The sequence below is a fragment of the Tympanuchus pallidicinctus genome, unplaced genomic scaffold, assembly GCF_026119805.1.
Source record: "Tympanuchus pallidicinctus isolate F22 unplaced genomic scaffold, pur_lepc_1.0 scaffold8, whole genome shotgun sequence".
Classification (NCBI taxonomy): Eukaryota; Metazoa; Chordata; class Aves; order Galliformes; family Phasianidae; genus Tympanuchus; species Tympanuchus pallidicinctus.
The window spans coordinates 2,175,390-2,201,019 of record NW_026294802.1 but is presented as its reverse complement, the minus strand read 5'-3'; the positions used below and the strand labels follow the sequence as shown (position 1 = coordinate 2,201,019).

The following is a 25,630-nucleotide window of genomic DNA, read 5'->3' as shown; positions in this document are numbered from 1 at the left end:
TTATATACTGTGGAAAAAGACCCTTATACTGGCATGGTATCTATGCATGGTAATTTATGTGAGCTATTTGCACCCATGTGCCTTGAACAGCTGCATATATTCCATTGGAAGTCCATGGACCACAAGCACAGTCAGGACAAGCAAATTATTATTTTCTTGTTTCCTGTTTTTTATCTGGGTATTTCCTATGAATAACTCACAATATGTAAATAATTTGTTAGTGAATATTTGAAATGGAAAAGGTTTTTTGTTGGGCTATAGAATTCCATGAGAAGGTATTTTTGTTGTTGTTCTGTTTTTATTTTTTATTTGTTTGCTTGTTTGTTTGTTTGTTTGTTTGCCCTTTCTGAAGTTCCATGGCTTCTATGTTTGTACTTCCAGTGTGGCTGGTCATCTGTCATGACTTCAGAGTCAGCTTTGCTCTCTTTCTCTAACTTTTTACACTGAGTTTTATGCTAGTTTCTTAGGAGTAACTTTTCCTGGAATAAGGATCACAGAGAAGCAGTGCAAGGGGGAACAGGCGCATCTAAGGGAAAGTTAATTAAAAGAATAAAGCCAGGATATTTTATGGTGTTTATGCGTGTATAGTTGCAATGGATACATGTCAAATTTCCAGCTGTTTAAATTGCGCAACGCTGGTATACGATGTCTGCAAATCATTGTGACGTTAGCGTGCTGTTCAAAGTGCTGTACGTGACCTTACATATCTGTACAGGCCTGTTTTATGGAAGGGTTTTTTTGTTTTTTTTTTTTACCTTTCATGAAGGTGAAAGACAGATCAGGATTAACGTTCAGAGAGATGCATGGAATGTATCTAGCCCTAATCTTGTTAGCAAATGACAGGATCTGCACTCATAATTCCTCTTGTGTCTCACAGAAAATGTCTCCTAATCACCTTAGCTGTTGACAGTAGGTTTCTTAAGTATCTGAGAAAGAGATAGATGCTTGTCCACATTAAAAGTGAACAGTCATGAATTTCCCTTGAAACAAAATCTGCACCTGCACAGCATCCGTGGATTGTGAGTATAGGGAATCAGTACTAGAAGACTTTGAGACATCTGATTTTCATTATTTTTTTCCCTGTTTGCCATATGCTGTAGCAATGAACGTATTTGTAATGCTGTATCTCCCCTAAAGTGGTTTATTCCAGTTAGCATATGGCTTTGCAGTCTGTTCTGTTTCATTGCAAGTCCTCTTCTTGCATTTCAGCTGCCTTCCCATTAGCAAGTGTTTATTTCAATATTTAGTCTGCTGAGGTACATTAAGGCTGTGCCGTCCTCTTGCATATTTTGTATCAGGAAGAGTAGATGGAAAAAAGGTTATTCTGTGATTATCTGTATGATTATCTGGTAAAATTACTTTTCCACGTTCCCTGTGTGCAAATACATGCCTTGTACATTGTTCACACAGCACAGATTTTGCTGCGTATGTGAAAGCTACAGCACAGAACTTCAGGGACTTTTCTGGCCCTGAGCAGTAGTAAGTTAGTTACAATCTTGAATCCCCTGGGAAATATATAGGAGTTTTGATGCTTCACAGAGCCCAGACTAGTGCTAACCCCCATACTTCTCATGAATCGAGCAATACAAATAGCCATCTCTGACCATTTATAGTCATTTCAGATTATGCAAGGCTGAGGGAGTAAACAGATGATGTACAGGTAACTGAGTAACTGTGACTTGCTGTCCTGTCGTTTCAATTCTGTCAATCATGGTGGAATTTGGGTTTCCAGGTCCTTGTGCAGCAGACTTAGAAGCCATGGGAGAAGTTCAATACTTTGACATCAGAGCTGCTCACCCAGCTCTGGTTCTTTCACTGTCCCAGCTACCTCCTGGCAGATCTCTTTCCTCTTCGCTCCCTCTGCTTTCTCCATTAAGCTTTATCCACTTTCCTTCACCCAGGCTCCTCATCAAATCAATAAATTGGAAAAGACCTCAGAAATCATCTAGTCACCCGTTGCTACTAGCTGGCTCTCCCCAGCTCAGGGAGGCATATTGTTCCAGTCCCCTTCCTACAGACACATTCCCTATATCATCTCTGCTTCCACCTTCCCTGCCCCACTGGCTCTCTAGCTTTGTTCTAATCTACACTCAGTTTTAGTTATCAATCTTAAATCAGAGACTGATGCTACCGTTCTAGAGTCTCAGCTATAGCCTACCTACTGACCAACCCTAGACACAGCTGCATTTCCATGATGGATGAAATAATTCCTTCTGAGTTGGGTTCAGTGCTATTGGTAAGTGTTGTCCCTGATATTGATCAGCGTGGACTTTGTTTCCCGCAGGATTCACCTGTGTGTAAAGTCCTGACCCCTGGTTCTTTTTCATACCCTGAAAAACCTGGCAGGGAAAAAATGCTGAAAGGGATTCTTGTCATTGAGAAGATGTGTCATCTTAGAAAAAAGACATCTTTCTTCTCAAATTTCATGTCTTGTTTTGACAGGATGGGTGGTGAATGGAAGTATGCTGGAAATTGATCATGAGTAGGTTGGGCAATGCGATGGAATATTAGAGTATGAAGATATCCTCCTAGTGCCATTTTTCTTTTTTTTTTTAACCTTCATTTAAAGATCTTTGATCCTCTGCAAAGGATAACATGAATTTTGAAAGGGTTAAAATGATTCTTGGAGGGATTGCAGAACTTTGTAGTTTGAGCATGAGGAGGCATCAGTTTGCTTACAGGTGCCGTAAAAACATTCTTGATTTCATTCCTCAAAACTTTTACATATTTTCTAGAAAAACCATAATTGTCAGAATGTAAGGGTTCTTTTTAAAGTCACAACTCTTGATTTCTTTCTTCATTTTAATTCCTTCTGTCTTCCGTGAACTTCTCAATCACATTAGTTGGATCTTTGTTTGCAATTCAATACAAAAGAGGAGGAGTTTGTCCTTAACTTTGTATACAATTTAATATGCTAGCAATTTGAGGGTATGAAAGTGCCTTGAAATCCTTATTGAATACAGGGGTCCAAAACCACAAAAAAAAAATAATAATAATAATAAAAAAAAATTATGATCTGGCTTTGTAGCAATTGTGAATTGTATGTTCTGGGGTGAGTCCTGTAACTCCTTACTTATGCCTCAGCTAGGCAACATGCCCACTATTCTCAACAGGGAGATGCCTGAAATATTACTGGGTAAGGATGTGGCATAAGCGATACTGAATTTTATATGCAATAAAGCACTAGAAAGTGGAGGTGGTGGCAGCAAGCAGCAAGCAATTTGCTACAGAGGCAGCACATACCGCATCAACCACAGTGGTATGCACAGCAACTGGGCTTTGCTTCCACATTTTTAAGCTGGAAGAAGTAAACTTGTTTTGTATGCTTCTTTTTGTACAGAGAGACAGATTTCTGTGTGAATTCCAGTAAGTGTCAAGAAAAGCAGTAAAGAAGTAATAGCTATCTGCTAGAAGGAAATTAGCCAATTACTTTTCTACTCAATGATTATTTTTTTTTTTTTCCTTTCTGTGTGAAACTTCTAAATAAAAATGGGTTAAATGCACTGGATTGTTTCCTGACTGGTCAATGTCAAATCTATCGTGGTTGAAGGAAAACTGCTAAGTATTACAAACTTCACATATTGAGAAAATTACATGCTTTACCCTGGGACATTTCCAGCAAGCTCTTTTATCTAAATATAATATATGTTGGAAGCAAATGTAACATTGTTTCAGTAGCTGAAGGTTTTACCCTTCATGTTAGTGGTCCTGCATGCGATTTATGCTGAGGTATTCAGAGGCGATTTAGCAGAGTTATTTGGATGTGGTTGGAGAATCTGCTTGCATTTCACATTATGAAACAGATCATCAGTTTTCAGCCATGAGGGAAAAAAAATAGGCGCGTGCATGACTCATTCTGCCTTTGTGCAGAACCACGCGGTGATACTACAGACTGGCTCAAACTACAAGACCCAGGTTTCAGGGCCTGAATCTAAATTCAAAGCAGCAGTGTTATCACAAAGAGAAGGCTGCAAGAGATGAGACAGGACATTGGAAATCTTGGGCTGCAACTAAACTGAAACGTACATTTTCAACAGAAACCACTAATTCAGGAAGCCAGAATCTGTCCTGAAAGCTTCAATGGCATCTTCAGCAGTGAAATAAATTCCCTGGTTACTTTTGGCATGAACTACTTGGTAATTTTTTCATCAATTTGGAGTCATTTTCACTTGTGGTTATTGGCTTGCAAATCATTTTTTATGCTTTTTTTTTTTTTTTTTTTTTTTTTTCCCCCAGGGGAGTTGCTTTCTAATTAGTTTTTTTAGAATCATACTGTTAAACGGACAAGTGTACCTATTCTTTTCTTACCTGTGAACAAAACTAAATGTCAAAGACAACCAAATGAAAGAAACCACAAAGAAGAATATATAGAAGAATCCCATTTCTTTCCCATACTTAGTTCTTTCGTCATACAAACAAAGCAACAATCTCATGGTCAGATCCTTAACCAATGTAGATCATCTGAAGATTCTGCACAGAGGAACAATAGTTTAATTGTTAAAATACACATTGTTTTATGTTTTAGATATTTTTGATCAAGGGTTAAGGTAGAACAGAGGAGACTGCTAAGGTCATGGTAGGAAAATATGGATGCCAGGTCCATTGGAAATAAAATCTTTCTGCTAACCCACTGAATAGATGGCTACTCAGAGGGAAAAAAAAAATCCCTTAAACTTTTTTGGAGCTATTAAAAAAATAAAGGATACTAGAAGCTGACAATATGAAAATAATGTAAACGAGAAAGAACTACATTGAAAGGTGTGTCAGTCTCTGTTTTTCCAAGAGAACATGTGCATACATTCTGTGGGTAACATGCCAAGTCAGGAATATTGGCTGCGTAGCTCTGGAGAATGCGTGGGTGAAAAGAGTAAAAGTATTTGTGAGACAGAGATGAGTTGTGAAGTGAATGAGAAGACACGTACATTCTATAAGTAGAAGACAATTTTTAAGTCCAGCACAAGCCACAGCATAATCTAACCTGATTTTCTATACACAAGAGGTAATGGAAATCCACCAAGTTGTGTCTGTAATGAGCCCAAGAATTAGTACTTTACTGCAGTATCACTTCCAAAAAGGCATTCGTCTTAAGATGAATATTCCATCATTTCTTGTATATTTAATCAACCTCACTGTTAGAAACAAGTGCTTCATTTCCAGTTTAAATTTGTCTGGGTTTAATTTCCATCCATTGGTTAATTTTATCCATTTGTCTCTCCTGTGTTCAATGTGAAAAAAGTGGTGCATGTCTAATTGAGAAATATGTGAAAAATATGGGTGTTAATAAGAGCATTCGTGCACAACATTGCACTGAGAACTGCGGTGGCATGTATGCATGTCTCCAGCATAATCCCCTGTTTTCACTCACTATATCTTTCTGAAACATGAGCATTTTGGATTGAAATTCTGCTTGTTCCATCATAAAAAATGAATCTTCTTGATCAGGTCTGAGCAGAATGCTGGCAGCTCTCACTGAGCTATGGAGAATTATTGGAAGAAATAGTTTTCCCCACAACTGCTCCCCCACTATTCACCACATTTTTTGATGCAACTTGAACAAAATGCAGCTAACCTATGACATGCAAAGCTTGATGGAGATTTAATGCCCTGAAGGCATGTACATTTTCTGTCTTTTGGAGGTAAGGATTGATCAGTTATGTTCATGTTTTGAAGCGTGCCTATGATAACACAAATTAAAGTAACAATAAAACACAAAAACATATGGAATCATAAATAAAACTTGACCAAATATCAGCAGTGACATAAAGAGCACTCTCCAATGGGTGTTGTAACAGCCCACCCTCACCCCACCCATCCTTTCAGGAAGAGCCTGGGTAAATAGATAGGTTTTCTAAGAATGCAAAAGACCGATGAGTTCAGCTGCTGTATACCAAGTCTGGCAGTGAAATTTGTCATCAAGGATATTTTAATGATGTCTTCCCTCTGCCATCAATTAGGAGACCCACAAGTGCAAAGACATCGGTGCTGTGGTGTTAGGTAATGAAAGGTGAAGTTCGTAGAAAGAGGTTAAGTTGCATATGGAGGTGAGGTAGTTTGATTTGGGATGAATGATCCTCTTTCTGGTCACTGGTTCTATGAATGCAATCTAGTTTTTGCAGATGATTGCAAAGACTGATTGGCATTTGAGCGAGTCATGGGAGAAAGAGGAGACAGACCTGAGCTGTTTAAGTTAAAAGTCTATGCTCAAAGGCTTTTGTTTTGTTTGAAATTTCCCCCTCCCCCCATATTTCTGACACCCTTCCTCTGACTGTGGAATCAGTCTTCTTCTTCCCCATCTCTTCTAGTTTAACCCATCTTAAATTAGTATTGTTTTTCCACCATTGTAAGAAATAGAAAAGATTAATTAGGTTTAGCTTATGGCTCATTGAGGGTAGGTACTGTTTCAAATCATTATGTTTTTCTTCTATCAGTATCACACACTGTTTAGAACAGGGACCAGATTTTCCCCTACCTTTATAAATGCCTAGTATAACAGCCCTTCAAGCTTGATCAGAAAATTTCAGTGCTGTCACAACTCAGACAATAATAATAATGAAGTAGTGCTGGCAAGACATTCTAAAACCAAAGTGCCTCAGATAATGTTTGAGCTGATTGGTGGTTTCAAATGGAAACTAGTAGAAGCTGGATTGTATGAAACGGTTTCAGCCTCGCAATCATAGAATCATGGAGTGAGTTGGGCTGGAAAGGACCTCAAAGCCCACACGGTCTCAACCCCCCTGCTGTGGTCAGGGCTGCCGCTCGCCAAACCAGGCTGCCCAGGGCCCCATCCAACCTGGCCTTGAAACACTTCCCGGGATGGGGCATCCACAGCTGCTCTGGGTAACCTGTTCCTGTGCCTCACCACTCTCCCAGTAAAAGTTTCTTCCTAACATTTAAATTAAATCTTCCCTCTGTGAGTTTATCCCTTACATGCCTCACCCTTGTCCTATCACTATCAGACCACATAAAAAGTCAGTCTCTATCTTGTTTATAAGATCCCTTTTAAGACTAAAGGGCTGTAATGAGGTCTTCCTAGAGCCTTCTCTTCTCTAGACTGAACAACCATATTCACTATTACCAGCTTTCTTAGTGGGTTATAAGTTGATCTAAATTCAGTGCTTGACATAAAATTCAAAGGGTGCGATATCTGAGGCAAGTGGTGCCATTCATAATGCAGCAGAGTTATTTTCTGTAGGGTCATCACACTAACTTTGAGTGTAATGTTACTGAAATAACTAGAACATTTGTTGTTGACTTCAACATATTTGTAATTATCCTGCCTTCCCAGCGAGGCAGAATGTGTGTAATTATCCTTACCTAGCATGGTGGGATATACTGCTGCATTCAGATGTGGTGCTCAGTCTCCTCAACATGAGTTGTGCTGCACTTGATGTATGATAGACTTGGCACTAATGCATTACCAGAATGGCTTGTCAACAATGCTTGCAGGTTATACTGCCTTTTCTCAGGTCAGAAACACAGAGGGATAACAGGAGATGTAGTCAACACTGCTATTTTTTCCTTTTGATTGTCATTTAGATCAGGAGCATACACCTTTGGTAAGAAAGTATAGTCATCTTTTTGTTTGAATATTTAATAAGAAAATTAATATCAGAAGGCTTGGCATACTTCTTTGAGATCATGCTGTGCTCTCATTACCCGAGATAGTGGAACAGCTAACTGGAGAGAGAGACTTGAACAGTTGTGGAGAAGGGGAAAAATGGATGTAGTGTTAATTTAATTTGATTGTAAGGTGTGTACATGCTGGGCTGGAAGGCAGTTCTCCAAAGGTGAAGAAACAACACAGGCCAGTGTGGATCATTGGATTTCCATCAGTCTGATACAGACTGAAGTCCTGGCTTCACGCTTGGTTATTTGTTTACTCTTGGTCTACCCAATGTCAATAGATGTAAGCAAGTGGAAATAAAGACTTGTGATGTGAAGTTAGGGAGAGCTGTAGCAATAGGAAAGGGAGCCTCAGACTTCTTGTAATCTAAAATGTACAGAGGAGAGTACATTAATTTATATGCCCGCCTATGTTTTAATCTCTCTGTGAAATTAGCTTGTCACTCTAAGGAGAAGGGGAATTAGCTAATCAAGGAAGGTGAACGATGTGCCAGCCAACATAGGGTGAATGACCTCAGTGCATGAGGATTAAGAGATCAGTGGGAGGAGCACTGTCATCAGAAGCGCGTTTTTTATGCGAAGAAGTGGTAGCTGTTGAGTCTGTATCATGCTTTGTTGCTTTGACTGTGTTTTTCATGGAATGTCAGTTGCAGTTCAGGTGCCTGCTGAGTCTCTTCGTAATTGATCACATTACAAGTTTGCTCACAGCATGCTTATAAGCCTGCTAAGGCTGACCTTAGCCTGCAGTTTCAGCTTGTTCTACTGTCAATCTGTGATGGCTGCTCCCTATTTCCAGGTTATTGAGGATGTTTTGTGCATCCATGCTGATGAACAGAATTGGATGCTGTGATCCTTAAAAGTGGAGCCCTACTTCCACTCTCCTGCTGCAGGAGAACACTCTGATACACAGTGTGGCAGCATTTACACTTACAGGGATATTAAGAGAGATTGTCAGCTTTCTTAAGAGATGATCTATGCGATGTGTCCAAGGACAGGAAATACATATCTGCTTTCATTTGACTTATTTAATGAGTACCATTTGGTGGAAGTTTTTTGTTCAGAGTATGTTTCTTCTTTCCTTTCTTAGTTTTCTGTGCAACTGGTTGTTTCAAAAAGGCATTTTAAAGAACTTCTTAAAAATGTTTGCTCTCCTCACTATCTAGGAGTGTTCTTTGTGGTTGCAGAGGGTAGGATAAATACTTCATTCTCTTGGGGTCTCTCTGTAAAGATAGCTCCTCAGCCATTGGCACTGGGAACTGACTCAGTCATGGCTATTATCCAGCTGCCACAGGCTAGGAGCAAAGGTCCTGTGCCCTTATGTTTGCAGTTCAGAGCTAAACAGATCATAGGCCTCTTGCAGACAGAAAATCTTTCTAGTGAATTGGCTTTCTGTAGTCACTTTGCCAATATGGTTTTATTCTCTTTCCTCTGAAAATTAAAGACATCATTGGTTTATTATTATATTCCTATTGTTGTTCTTATTATATTGTTATTATTATTATATGCTTTCTGTCCAAGACCTCGATGAAGTACTGAACCCTTTTAAAATCACTTACAAACAACAGATAGTATTTTTCCTTGCTTTCTCTGCCTCATCTCTTTTTAATTCTTCTTCTCCCCTTCTTCCCTTCCCCACTACTGTAACCCTTCATGGCTGCACTCCTGGTTTTCACCTTCTTTGAGAGGAGCTACTGTGCACAAAGAGAGAGTTACAAGCTCTTGAAGTGGAGCATGAAAATAACAAATAAAATCCTTTAGTGCACTAAGGCCAAGGAAAGTTGCACTGGATGAAAATACTGTTCAAGGTCTGACAAATGACTCAGACATGTTGAGCTTTAGCTTCCTTTTTAAGGCAAAATTAGACTAATTGAATGTCTGCAGAATCTGTATTTCTTTGAGGGGAAAAAAACAAACAGTACTACAGCCAGGCAGTGGGAGAGGCTTGGACCTGAAGAGTCTGATTCATGACTAAATCAAAATATTTTTGTTTATTTTTAATATTAAAATATTCTTTGAATTGCAACTGTGGTTGTTTTGACTCTGCACAATTTTTTCTGTATGTGTATTGTGGAGCTATCTTAAATAAACAACTACATAATTAAGGGTGACTTCTCAACCATCATATCTCTCTGGTGGATGCAAAGTAAATGACTACTCTGATTGGGTTTGGTACACGTTAGCTTCCTATTTCACTTTCATTGCACTAAAAGATAACAGGAATGCAGGCCTTTCACTTTATCTTGTGCAGTGGTATGCACTTTGCCAAAGATTTGAATGGGTCATGGGATTATTAGGATTGTAATGTCTTGCTTTCTTTTTCAAGTAGGATGAAACTAATTGTAATCATCTATTGGGTTAGAAGAATACAATGGATTCTCAGCTGTAGCCTTTCATCACAGCAGAGATCTTGGATGATTTAGCCTGGCAGGGCTCTGCACTCACAAAAGTTTTGTAGGTGTCAGATGTTTGGCACTCAGAACCGAGCACTGAGAGTCGTCACGCTTGTGTCTCACAATTTTGTAGTTCTCAGTTCTAGAATACTGTCAGCATTTAAAACAATGTGTTATCATGGATTCTATGATTCTGTCATTCTAAATTTAGAGGGGTTTAATGAAAAGTTACTTAACTAAGTCCAATCTCAGTTATGGGACTCTGAGTGATAGTCTGCTCAAACTGTTGAGTGCATCCTGGCAGGATCATGATGAAGTCCAGCAGGATATCTGCTTAGCTATTGGGCTAGGGTTTTATGGTCCTGATATGTTCTACGAGCAAGCTGAAAGTGTGGTGAGGCTGCTGCCTTCACTATCACCACTTTGTCATTTTTGTTTCTGAAAAAGAACACAAAGCCAAGCCTTGAAACGAGGTGTCTCAACTCAACAGTTTATTTTCTAAACACTGTATAGAGCAGCCAAAGTAAGCCATCTGCTTTTTTTTGTGATTTTTCAGACATACAGTCCTATATGCTACAGTCCTCTTATTTCCCCCTCTTTCCTGCTTTGTTGCAGGCTGTCCTACCAGAGAAATGATGATGATGAGGAAGAAGCTGCCAGAGAACGTCGTCGACGAGCTCGACAGGAAAGGCTGCGGCAAAAGGAAGAAGGAGATGTATCAGGGGAAGTAACAGAGAAATCAGAAGTTAATGCCCAGAACAGGTAAATGGTTGATATTTACAGACAAGACAGCTACACTTTTTGTTCAGAGGAGAGAAATATTTTGAAAGAGCCTGTCTTGCTGCTTAATTTTCAAGTGCTAGATATGGCCATCCTTGCTGTGAGGAGAACCTAACCCCATGAGAAGTGCCACTGGCTTTGTCTGCACAACATGGTGGGAGCACTGCTGAGACTGACCTTGAGGCCTAGCCCTGTGACACATTCCCAGAGTGTCTGTAGGGCATCTATGGGATAACTCATCTGGTGCTCAGAGAGGGAAATGCCTCCAATACATTCTGCTCCCTCATTCCCTTAGCATTTGGTGTCTTGCCTCACAAAGCTCCTTGTATTCCAGCTTTTGTTTTGATAGACGGACAGCCAGAAAAGTGTAGTGATCCTGCTTACTGGGGCCATGGTGTCATTGGGAAAATGCACATGAGAAGACCCCAGGCCTTAAGCTATGGCTGAGATGTGCCGGTGAGGGGGATGTGAGCATTGGACGCTAGCCCTCACCTGTCACTGTCAGGGCCATATAGCTCTAAACAACAGAAAAGCTGATGGAGTTAGCTCTGCATGTCACAAGCTGAGAGGGCAGTGTTGGCCTTCTAGTCTGTCTGCTATTGGTTTAGTCTCATATAGTAACAAATAATACATCCAGATTTCTATTAGCCGTAACACAATTGACAGAAGAGACCGGAAATATATATTGTGATAGCAAACTAATAGATACTGAGCTCAAGCAGCATTTTGTTAAATAAAAGGAGGTAAGAAAATGGCAAACATCTGATTACAGGGTAATCTTTTTCAAGTATAAAATAAACAGAAACAGCTAGAAAGAAGGAACAAACATGCATATAGGAGAATTAAAGAGCTGAATTTTGAAGGAGTCAGAAAACCTCCAGGCGCTGAGAGTGAGATCCTGTCCTGTTAGCTGTAGGTGCTGAATGGCATAGCTTAAATTAAGATCTGTGTTCACTCCAATCTCTAAGAAATTCATGTCCCTGAACAGATGATCACAGCTGCACTGTACCCTAAATTGTGAGGTTATCACATTATAGACTGTGTTTGTGGATTTTGCTGCTGAATGGGATTAACCACTTTCTCATTCTTAGAGAATGTCACTGAAGTCAGAAAGTATCTTGATTGTGTAGCATCTTCCAAAATTGCATCTGTGAGTGGTAAGGAGTTCTCATGTATGCCTCTGGCCAAGCTGAAGGGGAAGGTTAAAGATAGCAGAGATCTATCATATATTCTGCAGTGGAGTGCAGAGTGGGAGGATGAATTTTTGAATGTTGTTTTTTATTTTGTCTGTTCCAAGCATCAGGACAGTAAGGTTAGTTAGACTCCTGGGGACTGTTGGTGCGGCTGTCAGAGCTTGCCTAGAAGGGAACATTTCCAGGCTCTGAGATTGTGAAAAGCCACATTCCTATACATGTAGAAATGCCAAAATTAATCCCAGAACCATTTTGCTAAAATTTGAATTATGCAACCTGTTGTGTTTTCAAACCATAGAATGATCTTACAGTGATTTTTTTTTTTTCTTTCTAGAAACAGCTAAGTGCATACATTGTTAGAAAACTTTCTAATGACAAATTGTCACTTTTGTGCAGTGTGGCAGAAGAAGAAACAAAACGTAGTACAGATGATGAAGCTGCATTGTTGGAGAGACTGGCAAGACGGGAAGAGAGACGCCAAAAACGTCTACAGGAAGCCCTGGAACGTCAAAAGGAATTTGACCCAACGATCACAGATGGGAGCTTGTCAGTGCCCAGCAGGAGAGAAGTAAACAATGTGGAAGAAAATGAGACCACAGGGAAAGAGGAAAAGGTTGAAACACGCCAAGGACGCTGTGAGATTGAGGAAACAGAAACAGTTACCAAATCGTACCAAAGGAACAATTGGAGGCAAGATGGAGAAGAAGAGGGAAAAAAAGAAGAAAAAGACATGGAAGAGGAGAAACCAAAGGAGGTACCCACAGAGGAAAATCAGGTAGATGTGGCAGTAGAAAAGTCCACAGATAAAGAAGAGGTGGTAGAAACAAAAACTCTAGCTGTAAATGCAGAGAATGATACAAATGCTACGCTGGAAGGGGAGCAGAGTATAACTGATGCTGCGGATAAAGAGAAGGAAGAGGCTGAGAAAGAAAGGGAGAGACTTGAGGCAGAAGAAAAGGAGAGGTTAAAAGCAGAAGAAGAAAAGAAAGCAGCTGAAGAAAAACAGAAAGCAGAGGAGGAAAAGAGGGCAGCTGAGGAAAGAGAGCGAGCTAAAGCAGAAGAGGAGAAGAGAGCAGCTGAGGAAAGGGAGAGGGCTAAGGCAGAAGAAGAGAAAAGGGCAGCTGAGGAAAGAGAGAGGGCTAAGGCAGAAGAGGAGAGGAAAGCAGCTGAGGAGAGGGCTAAGGCAGAAGAGGAAAGGAAAGCAGCTGAGGAGAGGGCTAAGGCAGAAGAGGAAAGGAAAGCAGCTGAGAAGAGGGCTAAGGCAGAAGAGGAAAGGAAAGCAGCTGAGGAGAGGGCTAGGGCAGAAGAGGCAAAGAGGGCAGCTGAAGAAAAGGCTAGGTTAGAAGCAGAAAAATTAAAGGAAAAGAAAAAGATGGAAGAGAAGAAAGCACAAGAGGAAAAAGCTCAAGCAGATTTGCTAAGAAAAAAGGTACAGTAAACATTTTGCACCAAATTAAGACACCTGTGGTTTGTGAGAAATGTAATGCAAGAAAAGAATAATTCCTGCATTTAAACAACTAATACTCTTTGTTTGTTTTAAAATAAAACTCCTTGCTTCAGCTTACCAGTAATGGGATGCGTAGCATGCCTGTCCTCACTCCATTGTTCAGAGCAAACCATGCATGTTCAGACCTTTGCATGTTCTTTGCTGCCTTTTTTCTCAGTTGCTATAAGCTGGCTTGATGAAGTAAGACATAAGGTTGAGGCAAACACAACTCAACACAAAATATTATCAGCACCTGGTAAACTGTGTGAGGAATGTGTGTGTTAAATGCAATCACAAGAAAGGGCTCTCTGCGGGAACACGTGAGCATGATGCCACGCAAGTGAGAAAAGCCCTGATGGGGGAATGGAAGCATTTAGAGAGGGAGGAGGGAGCACCGCTGTACATGCAGATGTGGGCACAACAGCACGTGAAGGACATGTGGCTGCACACAGGATTGGTACGTGAGCACAGTGTGGAGAAACAAAAGTGCTTGTAGAACAATATTTTCACACCGTATTTAAAACAAAAATTATTAAAAACTCCATAACAAAGGAGGAAGACAAAGAGGTTAAAGCGGAAGCTAAAAAGGAAAGTTTACCACAGAAGCTCCAACCTACCTCCAAAAAAGAACAGGTAATTTATTAACTGTTGATTTAGTTGTTGTAAGGAAACTTGAGTTAAAAAAATAAGGGACTTATAACTGAATTTTGCTTGTTCAGCAAAGTACTTAAATATGTGCTTCACTTCAAGAACATGAGTAATCCTGTTGAAATAAATAGATGAAGCTACTTGCGTGCTTAACATTAAGTATATGCTCAAGTATTTTGTTCTTTTGTGGCCTTAGAACCAAGTTCTGTTTGTCTTAGAACAAATACTTCAGTCAAACTCATTTCTGTCAATAGCGCAAGGATGGCTTGCACCGTAGGGATGAATTTTTCAGGACTGTATCAACTAATCATCCTTCCCTTGTTTCCTCTCACTTTACTGTGAACTTTTCTCCTGTGACTGAGACCTATTCTTAAAATAGTAATAATAATAATCTAGGCCCTTTGGCCGCTTGAATATCTTAACTAATCATTTTCCCCAAAGCTGCAATATCACATGATATAAACTGTGCATATCCAAGATTCTTCTTTTGTTTTAAAGAGAAAATCTACAAAAATTACTGCATTGCATTTCCACTGTAAACACAGGAGCTGGTGCCATGGTGTTTTACTGTATGGTAAGTAAGATTTGGGAACCATTTACTCTTCAGGTTACAGCTGACAAACAGGGAGCCATATTCAATGTGCTTTTGGGTCAGTGCAGAAGGTATCAAAATAGCCTCTGATCCTGACCAGACATTGAAACCAGTCAGGTTCTTACAGGATTGCGATGGTATGGGTTCAAACAGGTTCATGGGGCTCTCTTAAAGAGCTGCAACACAGAGATTTAGTGACAGGTAGTTTGTGCCTGTCCATCTGCCTGGGAGTGCTGAGGGCTTCAGAGGATCTTCGCTATTGTCCTTAGTTGTTGGAAAGCAACTCGATCGATGTAGAATGTGCTGTAGAAGCTGATCTCCCCCTCAGAGAGAGGTGAAGTCAAGTCATGCCACCAGGTTCTTGGTCCAGTTGCTTGAGTTATTGTCCATATTTTTAGTAGAATATTGGTGAGATTGAAAAGATAACGTTGTGAAGATGACTGGAAGAAAGGTTCCAAAGGGAGAGAGACTGGCAATGTGCTAAAATAATGGTCTAGAAAGGGAAAGAGTTCAATGAGAGCCACAGCAATACTTGAGACACAATATCCTGCCTATGTTTGCCTGGAGCTCACTCAGCTGTCAGTGGGACTGCCACGATCCTTTTAAGACATGCCCACAAGATTGGATTTTCCAGGAAATTGTCATGACTTTTGAAAGTGACTTGTGATTTTAGTGCTTCCATTTTTGGATGCTTAAGTTGAGACAGTGTAAGGAATCCCACTTCTGGTGCAATGCTGAATGTCCATGCGCTGAAAGGTGAAACTTGTGCATGTTTATCAAGCTGAACTTTTGAAATATCCTGCTCAGTTTTAAAAATCTCAGTTGTTGCTTCTTGGTTTGTAATGAAAAACTGACGTTCTTAGACTTCAAATAAAGTAATGATCAGGTTCCTATCGCTACTTCTTCCCCCCATGAAAAGAGCAAAATTCAGTGAGACTTATTGTAGACACATATATGCAATTAAGAGGATGGCGATATATTGTGAACAAGATCCCTGAAGGAATACCTTCTTCACATAACCAGATTTTGCTTTTGTAACTGTGCAACATGACTACATATCCATTCTTAATGTGACTAAAGTCTGGCCTTCAAATGACAGATTTTGATCAAACTAGCAAAAAAATAAAAGTAAAAAAAATAAAAAATCTGTCTCCTTCTCTGAACTGCCCCACGATTTTGGGTACTCACAACTGTCCTGGAAAGCTCGTAAGAACAAGCTTTCTCATGATGTGAGGCTCCTGGTATTTCCTGCTTCTAGTTTGGCTAGACATGCTGCAACAGTTGCTTTTCTCATGGTATTTGGGTGTAGCAGTTCACTCTAAATGGAAGGCCTAGACCCAGGTGCCCACAGCTTTTAAGACTGCAAGAAACTGTGTCCAAATAAGAGCTCAGCATGCCAAAAGGTTCCATCCTCAGTAATCAATCCAGTGTAGTGTGAAGTTGTTCAAGTTCTAGATTTAGAAATCTTGACTCTCAAATGTTAGCATAAGAGCTTAACAGGAAAGATGTAGTACGGAGAAAGATTAGAATATAAATTATGTATGTTGAAAATTAGCTAAACAAAGTATGGTTTTGTCCATATTCTCTTTTGACTCGAAGCTCGAGATTTGAAGAGAACATGTGAATTGTTTTCAGTTCAGGTAGAACTACCCACCCACTCCAACTGGAATCAGAGCAGTCCTTTTCACTAAGTTCAGCAAAAACTGAATTGGCCTGTAATTCAGGAAAGCACTGAGACAAGGGAAAATACTTTTTCTGTTGTCTTCCTCTGGAGTGGGACATAATGATTGTCTGTTCCTGTGCTATCAATCACAGTTTTGGCATTAAAATTAGTAGGAGAATTATTGGACCTGAAAGCTGTGAAATATTTCTTTAATATCTTGTTTTATCATCTTTCTGAATAAGGGAGCCAAGCTGCATTAATGGTTTTCTCAAATGTGTGCACATTACCATAAATCCTAGCTAGCTTCTGAAATGCTATTTCCTAACCTATTATTTTTTAAATTATGTTGTTTTAATATTAGTTTTCTCAGCAATTTCAATTAAGATGTAAGAGATATGACTCTCCCCACTGGACTTCAATACATCAGGCAACTGGAAGTATCGGCTTTTTAATGAGACTGAGAAAGGTCTTGATGAAAATCTCAGCAAAGGAAATACTATGCTCTCAAAGTCCCAACACAGACATCCTGGCATTTGAGATCTTACAACAATCAGTATTGCTGTTCTCAGTATCTCCCTGAGCTAACAAGCAGCAGAGCTTTTTTGCTGTGAACATGTCACAAGCTAGAATCTTGCCCACATTTGGGAGCTCCCAAAAGTCATAGCTGTCTGGCAGCGCACGTTAGACTCAATGAATAGCACTGGTTGTCTCAACACAGCTCCTAGAAAAAAAGAAAACCTTTCCTTGGGGCACCAAGTAATAATGGCCTTGCTTGCTAGCAGTCACAGCATCACAGCCAAAGAATGCATGGCCATAGAAACTGAGCTCCCCTCCTGTCTGTCAGGGTGGGGATCCAGGTTGCAACTACAGCCCATTGGCAGGAGCCTGTGGGGAATGTCTGTGCTGCTGCTGCTGCTGCCTGCTCTCAGGACAGAGCAGATGTCACTGTGGGTTGTGTCCTACATCCCTCATCAGTGGCAAGCTCACTGGAGCAATGTAGCTGCTCAGTACTGACGTGCAGTGTGTGCCGCCTCAGTGTGGTCTGCTGTAGGTTTTTATTTCCTCATGCCGCATGGAATGCCATAAAAGCAGTTGTGCTGCAGACAGGACTGTTATGGAAATTATTCCTGCTTTTTAATTAGCAAATGGGATGGCAAGAAATGAGAGTATTTTTTTCCTTTCCTTTCTTGCTGGCTTCCTCCAACACTGGAGAGCCAGGGAAAAGAGATATTTTTGGGATAATGTTTTCCTCTGCTGCTGCTGAAAGTTTATTTAGGCTGCTAGGTCGACTAATTTTCATCGTGGGAATAATTCTGCCTGAGGACAAAGGACTTAAGTAGGTCTATATACTCCACTTCTCAGCATCCAACCATGGGCATGCTGAGATCAGGCTGTTTCTGGTTTTGGTAAATACTTCAAGCCCATAACTATAGGGGGATACTAAAGAATGAAATTCACGCAGTCAGTATACTTGATTACTCTTAAAAATTATAGGGTAAAAAAACTGTAAGGATAGGGAGAATTTTTGCTTTAGTGTTTCCTGAGAGAACATTTGAGAGAACTTTTGCTTCTTCATAGGATTAAATATTTGAGCCTGATAACACTATTGGTGACCATCTTCTGACATGACTGTGCTTTTTGACAGAGTAACTCATACTCTGATACAAAGATCAGCTTTTTTCTTTTTCATTGTTCCTGTAGTACTGAGGCATCTACCTGCTGTGATGCTGAAAATACTAGCTCTGTTCTGTTGGTACTCCCTTGCTGTGCTGCAGAATGATCTGCCTACATCCAGATAGCATGAGCTTTGTTCAAGCAGACTGAAGGTTATAAATGATTTCTATTGCTCCAATGCTCTTAACCAAGAACATCTGAGCAAGCCTAGCCCCAAAGATTGTGCAGCCCAGGATCTTAATGGGCTGCACGACTGATGCTGCAGTGGAAGTAAGGAGGACTGAGGTGCCTAAGGAAGGTGCAGTTACAGAAAGAAGATGTAGTAGCCAAGCCCCATGCTACCGCATGTGTAGCTGCGATACACTTTCACAGAAGACTGGTTATTTTAGATGTTTTCATTGTGAATTTGGATCAGAAAGGCAGGGTGATGGATGATCCTATTTTTAAACTGTGAAGTTAAAAAGTCTACTTCTGGCTTAAGGCACATGATCATTTTGAAGACAGTTGCTGAGTTAATCGCTAATTCCGTTCAAGGAATTCTTGTTCCTTGACTGCTATTGATAATGTCTCATTGTGACATTTTTTTTCCCCTGTGATTTATGGTATCTTCTGAGCAGGTAAAAGACAACAAGGATAAAGAAAAAGCACCCAAGGAGGAAATGAAAAGTGTCTGGGATCGTAAAAAGGGAGTTCCGGAACAAAAGGCACAGAATGGAGAACGTGAACTCACTGCCCCCAAACTTAAATCTACTGAAAATGCTTTTGGGTAAGTTCCAGCTAAGCACACTGGTCTTTGTGTTAGAGTAGAGCAGGGGGCCTTCCTGGGGTCTCCAGTGAAAAGCCTTGTAGCAGCTGTGTGCAAGACTTAGGTTGGCACCGTCAGAGGAGGCTCTAGTGTTCACTGAGTGCTTAGGTCTGATTTAAGGCTGTTGGTTAGTTTTCTAGCAGGCTGCACCCATGTTTTTACAGTGATAAAACAAGGTACAGAAAACAGATGTAAATAGAACCTTGGTAGAAATTAGTGGCTTAATTTTCTTTGCTGGATTTTTTTTTCTTCCTTGAGAGACATTTCATTCCACTGTCTGCACAGAGGCCAGTGATGACTGCATTCCAGATTTTGTGTTCTCTAAATTTTTAAAATCAAATTCATCCTGAAATTGGATTTCAGTGATTTTTAGTTACACACAATTCCTTTTAGTAATAATGCATATCAGCATGAAGCACAATTCAGTTGGTAACTCTTGATAGCTAGAAATTCTCTTGATTTCAAGGCAAACCTTGTAGTTAATGTTTTTGCTATAAAAGTGATATTTTTCAGTTAGATGAGAAAATGTTCTTTTTTTTTTTTTGTTATTAGAAATATTTTTTTTTTTCCTATGCACCTCTCTTTCTCTTTTACACTGGCACAGGCAAAGAGAAGGTTAAGCTCTCCATGCACATTTAGAAATGTGTGGGGCAGATGGATTTTGCTGTTATATCTCAGCACTCCCCTTGTGATTCTTCCGGGAAAATCAAACTTTCTCAAAATAAAATGCAGTTCAAAAGACCCTGGGGACACCCTGACCTAAGGGCAAAAGACAGAGAGAGTCAGGCAGCACGGAGATGGAGTAGCAGGAAATGGTCCTTCCTTAGAACTACCCTGCATCATGACTGGGGTCACATCATCAATAACATGAGAAAAGATTTCTGAAAATATTTTTGTTGTGTTCTCATTTGTTTCACTTCCTGTGGGAGACAAGCCTTGGAGGCAACATGTAGATTTGAGTTTCCACTCTGTTTTTTCTTTTTCTGTTCTTCTTTCATGATTTCCAAATGTGTGAAGAAGGATGGCTAACGTAAGGCTTTGTTTGGAGCTTTCTTCTTGTTTTTGCATGAACACATCAGATACTCGTTAAGAAGCATTGTAACTTGGCTAAATCTCAGTGGCGATGACTGAGAACAAAATAGGGTAGTGCAGGCTAAAGGAAAATCTTATCTGCATCTCATTTGTTCATATCAGTCAGAAAATTGCAGGAAAAAAAGGCGTTTTAGATCTTTCGTTTCTCATCTCCCCTCCTACTTACCTTCCTCTCCATTCTCACACAGGAATGCAAAAGTACTAAATATGAAGCAGTGCTTTTTTTTCCACATTATTCTGACTTTTTTTGGCTCCCACAAACCACTTCTTTCCTTTTCCTCCTTGTCTGAAAGCTGGCAACTGTCTTCACTTCTTAGCACCAAGGAGATACTTATGAAATTCTTCCTCCACCCAGCATCTCAATACTAATTTTTCATTGTTGACAGTAAGGAATGGAGATTCCCAGAATCTGTTGAGAACAGAGGATTTTGTGGAGGTGGAGGAAAACAAGGAGAATGACTGCCAGTTTATTGTTTCCTGTTTCAGATTATGCAGAACCAGAAGTGAAAGGTTCTATGAGAATAAAATTAGCTAGAAACCTGAAGTGTTCTCCTTTGTAAGGAGGACACTTGAAGTCTTCAAACAAAAATCCTAAGACTAGATTATGCCTTTGTTTTTTTATGAGTTGAAAGTAGAGAGTAGCTGTCGATTTCTTTGAGGCTGTCTGCACTGAAGTCACCAAGGATTAACCTTTCTTGTGTAGTCATATAAAACAGAATGGTTATTTGTTAAGAGAAACAGGTCAAATATTCTCAATTCTTTTAATTTTGAATGTGAAGTATTTGCCCTGGCAAGTGATACCTTTGTCACAGAGTCATAGAATATCCTGGGTTGGGGGAGACCGGTAAGGATCACTGAGTTCAACAACAGGCTCCACACAGGACCACCAGAAAATTGAATCATTATGTCTGTTAGAAGTGACTTCTTGGATTTTTGGGGACCTGAAACTTGCAGGTCAGATTATCAGCTTCAGATAGCAAGAACAATTAATTAATTCAGTAATTAGGTTCCTGGGATGTTTGTTACAGAGGTTGCAACCATGCAGTGAAGTGGGAAAGCCTTAAAAACAGCTTTTTAATGGCTTGGGCAGGATAGATGGATCTTTAGAAATAACCTGTGTCCCCTTTAAGTTCATGGGTTTTTGTAATCTCTGCAAATGATATTAGAAATATTTCAGGCTAAACACCCAAAAGCGTGCCTTAAACCACAGGAGCTGGTCCTCGCTTTGTTCTTTGAGCAGCCTAAGTGAAAATTCAAATAGTTTACAATATTTTTTCTCAGTGTTTTAGTTTTATGTTTTTTTTTGTTTTTTTTTTTTTGTTCTTTTTTTTTTAAATTAAAAAAGGGTTGAGTTCCTTTCTCTAATTATACATCACTACCTGATGCAAACCCTTATTAGTAACTACTCACAACCACGTGACGCTTATGATGGAGGGTGATTTTATGGCTCTGTTTCAATGGGCTGAGTAACTCCATGGCAAAAACACATTCAGGATTAGGACCTAGAGCAGAAAAGGACTGTGATAAAGTAATATTAGAGAAATGTATACTATGCAGCTATAACTCTAGAAAATCAGGTGTGACAATGTCCTGGGGATACAGAAGTTCACATACCTCTGGACTTTTTTTCCTTTAGCTTTGCTTTGTGGTGTTATATATAGAAAAACCTTTCCAAATAAACACATTTCAAAATAAATGTCAGGTCTTACCACACTAGGGTTGAACTTTCACAGATGAAGTACAACAGCTGATAAGCACATCACAATGTCAGTTTGGCTATGCTGTTTTACCATATGTTTTTTTAGTATTACAATTTCTAAATGATACATTCTGCCCTGCTGCAGCTGAGTTTTTTCCCAGTCAGTAATGCCATGTGAGGGCAGAGTAATCTGTGTTAGCAGATCCTATTGTGATACTGAAACCACAGATAATTCAGCTCTGATCCTACAATCTGTTTTATATGGCTAACCCCATCTAGATGAGAGATCTATTTGGATGAAGAGTGCCTTTGCAGGATTGGGTGTGATTCAGCAGACTGCAGATTTATGTATTTGTTCTTCATGTTGTCATCTCTAATCTCATCATCTCTAACAGTTATTGTTATTGTTGGAACACTTGATTTGTTCCGTCTTGTGGCATTTAACTCCACAACACTGGCTCCATTAATGAAGTTATTAATATCCAGCTTTTCTAAATGTCAACAGAACAGAGCAGAAAGATCTTTAAAAAAATCAGTAAGTACATTCCTTTTCTGTCCCTTGTGAATAGCATACTGATACCTCTGTGGTACCTATCTCCTTGTCAGCAGTAACACTAAACATGCTCAGGGAGTAGACGTTTGACTAAACGCTGTTGTGGTAATTGTTTAACTAGGTGATACTATCTGACTCTGTTGAGAGCATGCACTTCACCTATACAAATACTCTCCCCCCACTCCTCACTCCTTTTATTCTTTCTGTCTGTCTCTCATATTAGAGTTGGCTGTAAAACTTAGGGTTTTCTCCTGTGGAAAGTTGTCATTAACAAATAATTTCCACTTCCTTAATTGAAGGTATATTTTCCCTGGAAAATGTCAGCAGAAGTTCTGATGAACCTTTCTATTCATACAAGCTTGCTGAGTCCAAGCGATAGGTACTTTAGATTACGTAGGAACATTTTTAGGCTTTTAAAAGCATTTTATGTTTTGAATCGGTAAGAGTCTCACCACTGTTTCCTTCTGTATCTGGTTTGGTCTCCAAAGATACTTGCAAGGAAAATGGCCATGCAGTCCACCTTTCATTGACCCAAACAGTTAGAAGTCACAAGGTACCAAATCTGAACTATACAGTAGGTGTAGTAGGACAGTCCAGCCAAGACTGGCAATGTGCTTATGTCTTCAAACTGGTATGGGCCTGGTGATATCATGCTGCAAGAGAAAGATTGTCTTCTTCTCTGGCCTGACCCTGGAAGTTTGAGCCCTCAGCTTTGTCAATGTTATGACACAGTGGTCAGAGTTGATTGTTTGTCTGGCTTCCAGGAAATCCAGAAGAATCGCCTCTTTCCTATCCCTAAAGACAGTACACATTGCTTTACCTGCTCAGAACTGGATCTTGAATGTTTTCTTTGACGGTGAATTCAGATATTGCCACTGCATGAACTGCTGCTTTGACTCTTACTTTTAGTGGTGATACCAAGTTTCATCACCAGTAATATTGTGATTCAGAAAACCATTGCCTTTAGTCTGCTGTTTGTTCAATAGGTCCTGACAAAGTTGCATATGGTGTTCCTTTTGTTCTTGTGTGAGAATTTTTGGGACCCACTATGTGCAAACTTTGTGATATTCCAACATTGCTTCCATTGTTTCCAAGGCATTGAAACATTTATTCAGCTCCATGAACAGTTCCCTGGTCTGATTTGTGTGGATCTGCTGATCAAGAAACATTTCACTTTGTGGGGTGACTACTGTGCATGGCTTCCTAAATGTGGCTTGTTTTTCGTGTCACTATCTCCATGGTTGAAATGCCCCATCCACCGCCTCACTGTGCTCTCATCCACAGTTTGGTCTCCAGAAATGTTCAGCAAGCATCAATGAGAGTCAGTGAGTGCCTTTTTTTCCTCATGGAGGACTTTGGTGACACCTTTGCTTCGTAGGCAACTCCATACCAGATGCCATTTTGTCAAACTGCCCTGTTGCTGCCACCTGTCACACGACTGCAGATGTAATGGAACACTGTCAGGAAGGTTCAACCTCTAATGCCATACCATCAAAACCTACCTCTGATGTCATGGACCAACATCTTAAACTAGGAGACATTACTTTCAGAGCAGGCCTTCAGTCTCCTCATGAAGATGCATCTTGCTGATGTTACCTGAGATGTTAAATATACAAAGCTTAGTTGTTGAGTTGTGATGAAAATGGAGGGGATCTGAGATGTCAGGCAGGATGGTCCAGCCCCTGTCCTGAGTACATAAGCCTGCTTCCTCACTGGCAGTGGATGGGAAACATGCTCCTCCAAGTGTCCAGACCTATCTGGCTCCTACCCCAAATGCTTTGCTTTGAGTTTGATGGAGTTTACAAGGAGTAAAAGATCTTATGAGGAGTTATCTTTGTGTTGCTGGTGAATGTGGGTTATCAGGTTGGCTCTGGCCAGGAAGAGAAAATTTGTGGTGCATTACCTCGTCTTTTCTTTCTTTCCCAGCCGCTCCAACTTGAAAGGAGCTGCAAATGCTGAGGCTGGCTCTGAGAAGCTGAAGGAGAAACAGCAGGAGGCAGCTGTGGAGCTGGATGAGCTGAAGAAAAGGCGGGAGGAGCGCAGGAAAATCCTGGAGGAAGAGGAGCAGAAGAAGAAGCAGGAGGAGGCTGAGAGAAAAATCAGAGAGGAGGTAAGTGTACAGGAGAAAGTATTGCTTTCTGATTTTAATTCCTCATTGTAACTCCTTTGCTTCCACTCACCTCAGATTAGATGGTAACTCTTTACAACAGTATCTGTACAGTACAAAGCAGTTAGTGAGGTTGGATATGGATGAATCTGCATTTAGCAAAAGGGCAGAATGATACCATGGGAGACTTGCACATAGGTGAGGAAAGAGTATATGACAATGAAAGCAAGACCAAACTCAAACAAACCTACAGACCAGTGTGTGCTTGTCCTTCGTGAACCTGATACTGCCTGAGGTCTGTGTGGGGATTTGCTGGTGGATTTTGATTCCGGTTTTGTCCTTTGTTTGAGCCCTCTATTTGGATCATGTACTCTATCAGAATGGCTGTTCCTTCCTGTGTCAGGAGATGATCTATCACAATGGATAGACCATATCACAAATATGCCATGGGCTTTAAAATTACCCCATTCCTCTAACCGACAGGTTTAACTGCAAGCATGCTGTATTTTGTATCAGTCAACCACATCACATAGACGTTCTAGTGAGAACCCAAGGTAAAACATTCAGGATACGAAGAAAAACTGCAGTTTTAGCCTCAAGGAAGACAAGGCTCTAATAATGTCTTAATTAGTCAGGATGCCATCTACAGCAGCTGCACATTTATACTCTTTTTGGGTAACATTTTGGAGACTCTTATAGCCACAGACTTCTTAATTTATTTTCAGTGTCTCTTTGATGTTGCACAACTTGAATTAGAAAGGATGTGGCAAAAATTCATCTGCTGCAGATGAACTGGAATGCTAATGTTATACACAGTTATGATGGGCAAGATCTCATTAGGAAGATATTTTTGCCTGTTTAAATATTGAGTACCCAAGCACATCTGTTTGCTTGTGCTTCCTTTGCCAAGAGACTTTATAAATAGAATTTTAAAATCTCTGGTGCATCATTAAGGAATCCTACTTGTTTGGAAAACAAGTGGTGGAAGAATAATAATAGTGCTAGTAGATAAATGCCAATTGCTTTAACATGCTAAGCTCTTTACTGTAGAATTAAATAGATGCTGAAATTGCACAGTGACTTACTGTGTGAAAAAAAGACTCTGCTAACCAGCACTCACAGTGGTTGTGCTTCAACTTGCAGTTCTGAAAGTAAAAACTCCTGTTGTCTCTCTGGAGGGGAAACTATAAGCATTTCAAGCACTTCACTTTTTGGGCTTCTATCAATTTTTTCCACATTAAATATTAACCTTGGCACAATTGCTAGAGAAGATGGAGAAAAAGAATACAAAGGTGAAACTTGAGAGTACAGAGAAACTGAATTTA

The 25,630-nt window shown here is 40.0% G+C and overlaps 1 protein-coding gene across 6 annotated transcripts in view; it reads left to right on the top strand.

Moving 5' to 3' along the window:
• The window catches only part of CALD1 (caldesmon 1), a 185,074-nt gene that overhangs the window by 142,009 nt on the left and 17,435 nt on the right, over window positions 1–25,630 (top strand). For 4 of the 6 annotated variants that reach the window (XM_052667693.1, XM_052667696.1, XM_052667695.1 and 1 more), the window contains 5 exons: window positions 10,629–10,775; window positions 12,383–13,415; window positions 14,025–14,105; window positions 18,667–18,815; window positions 24,125–24,308. In XM_052667693.1, the coding sequence (XP_052523653.1) occupies window positions 10,629–10,775; window positions 12,383–13,415; window positions 14,025–14,105; window positions 18,667–18,815; window positions 24,125–24,308 (1,594 nt within the window). The remainder of the gene's footprint in view (window positions 1–10,628; window positions 10,776–12,382; window positions 13,416–14,024; window positions 14,106–18,666; window positions 18,816–24,124; window positions 24,309–25,630) is intronic. The other 2 variants (XM_052667698.1, XM_052667699.1) reach the window with 1 other exon arrangement.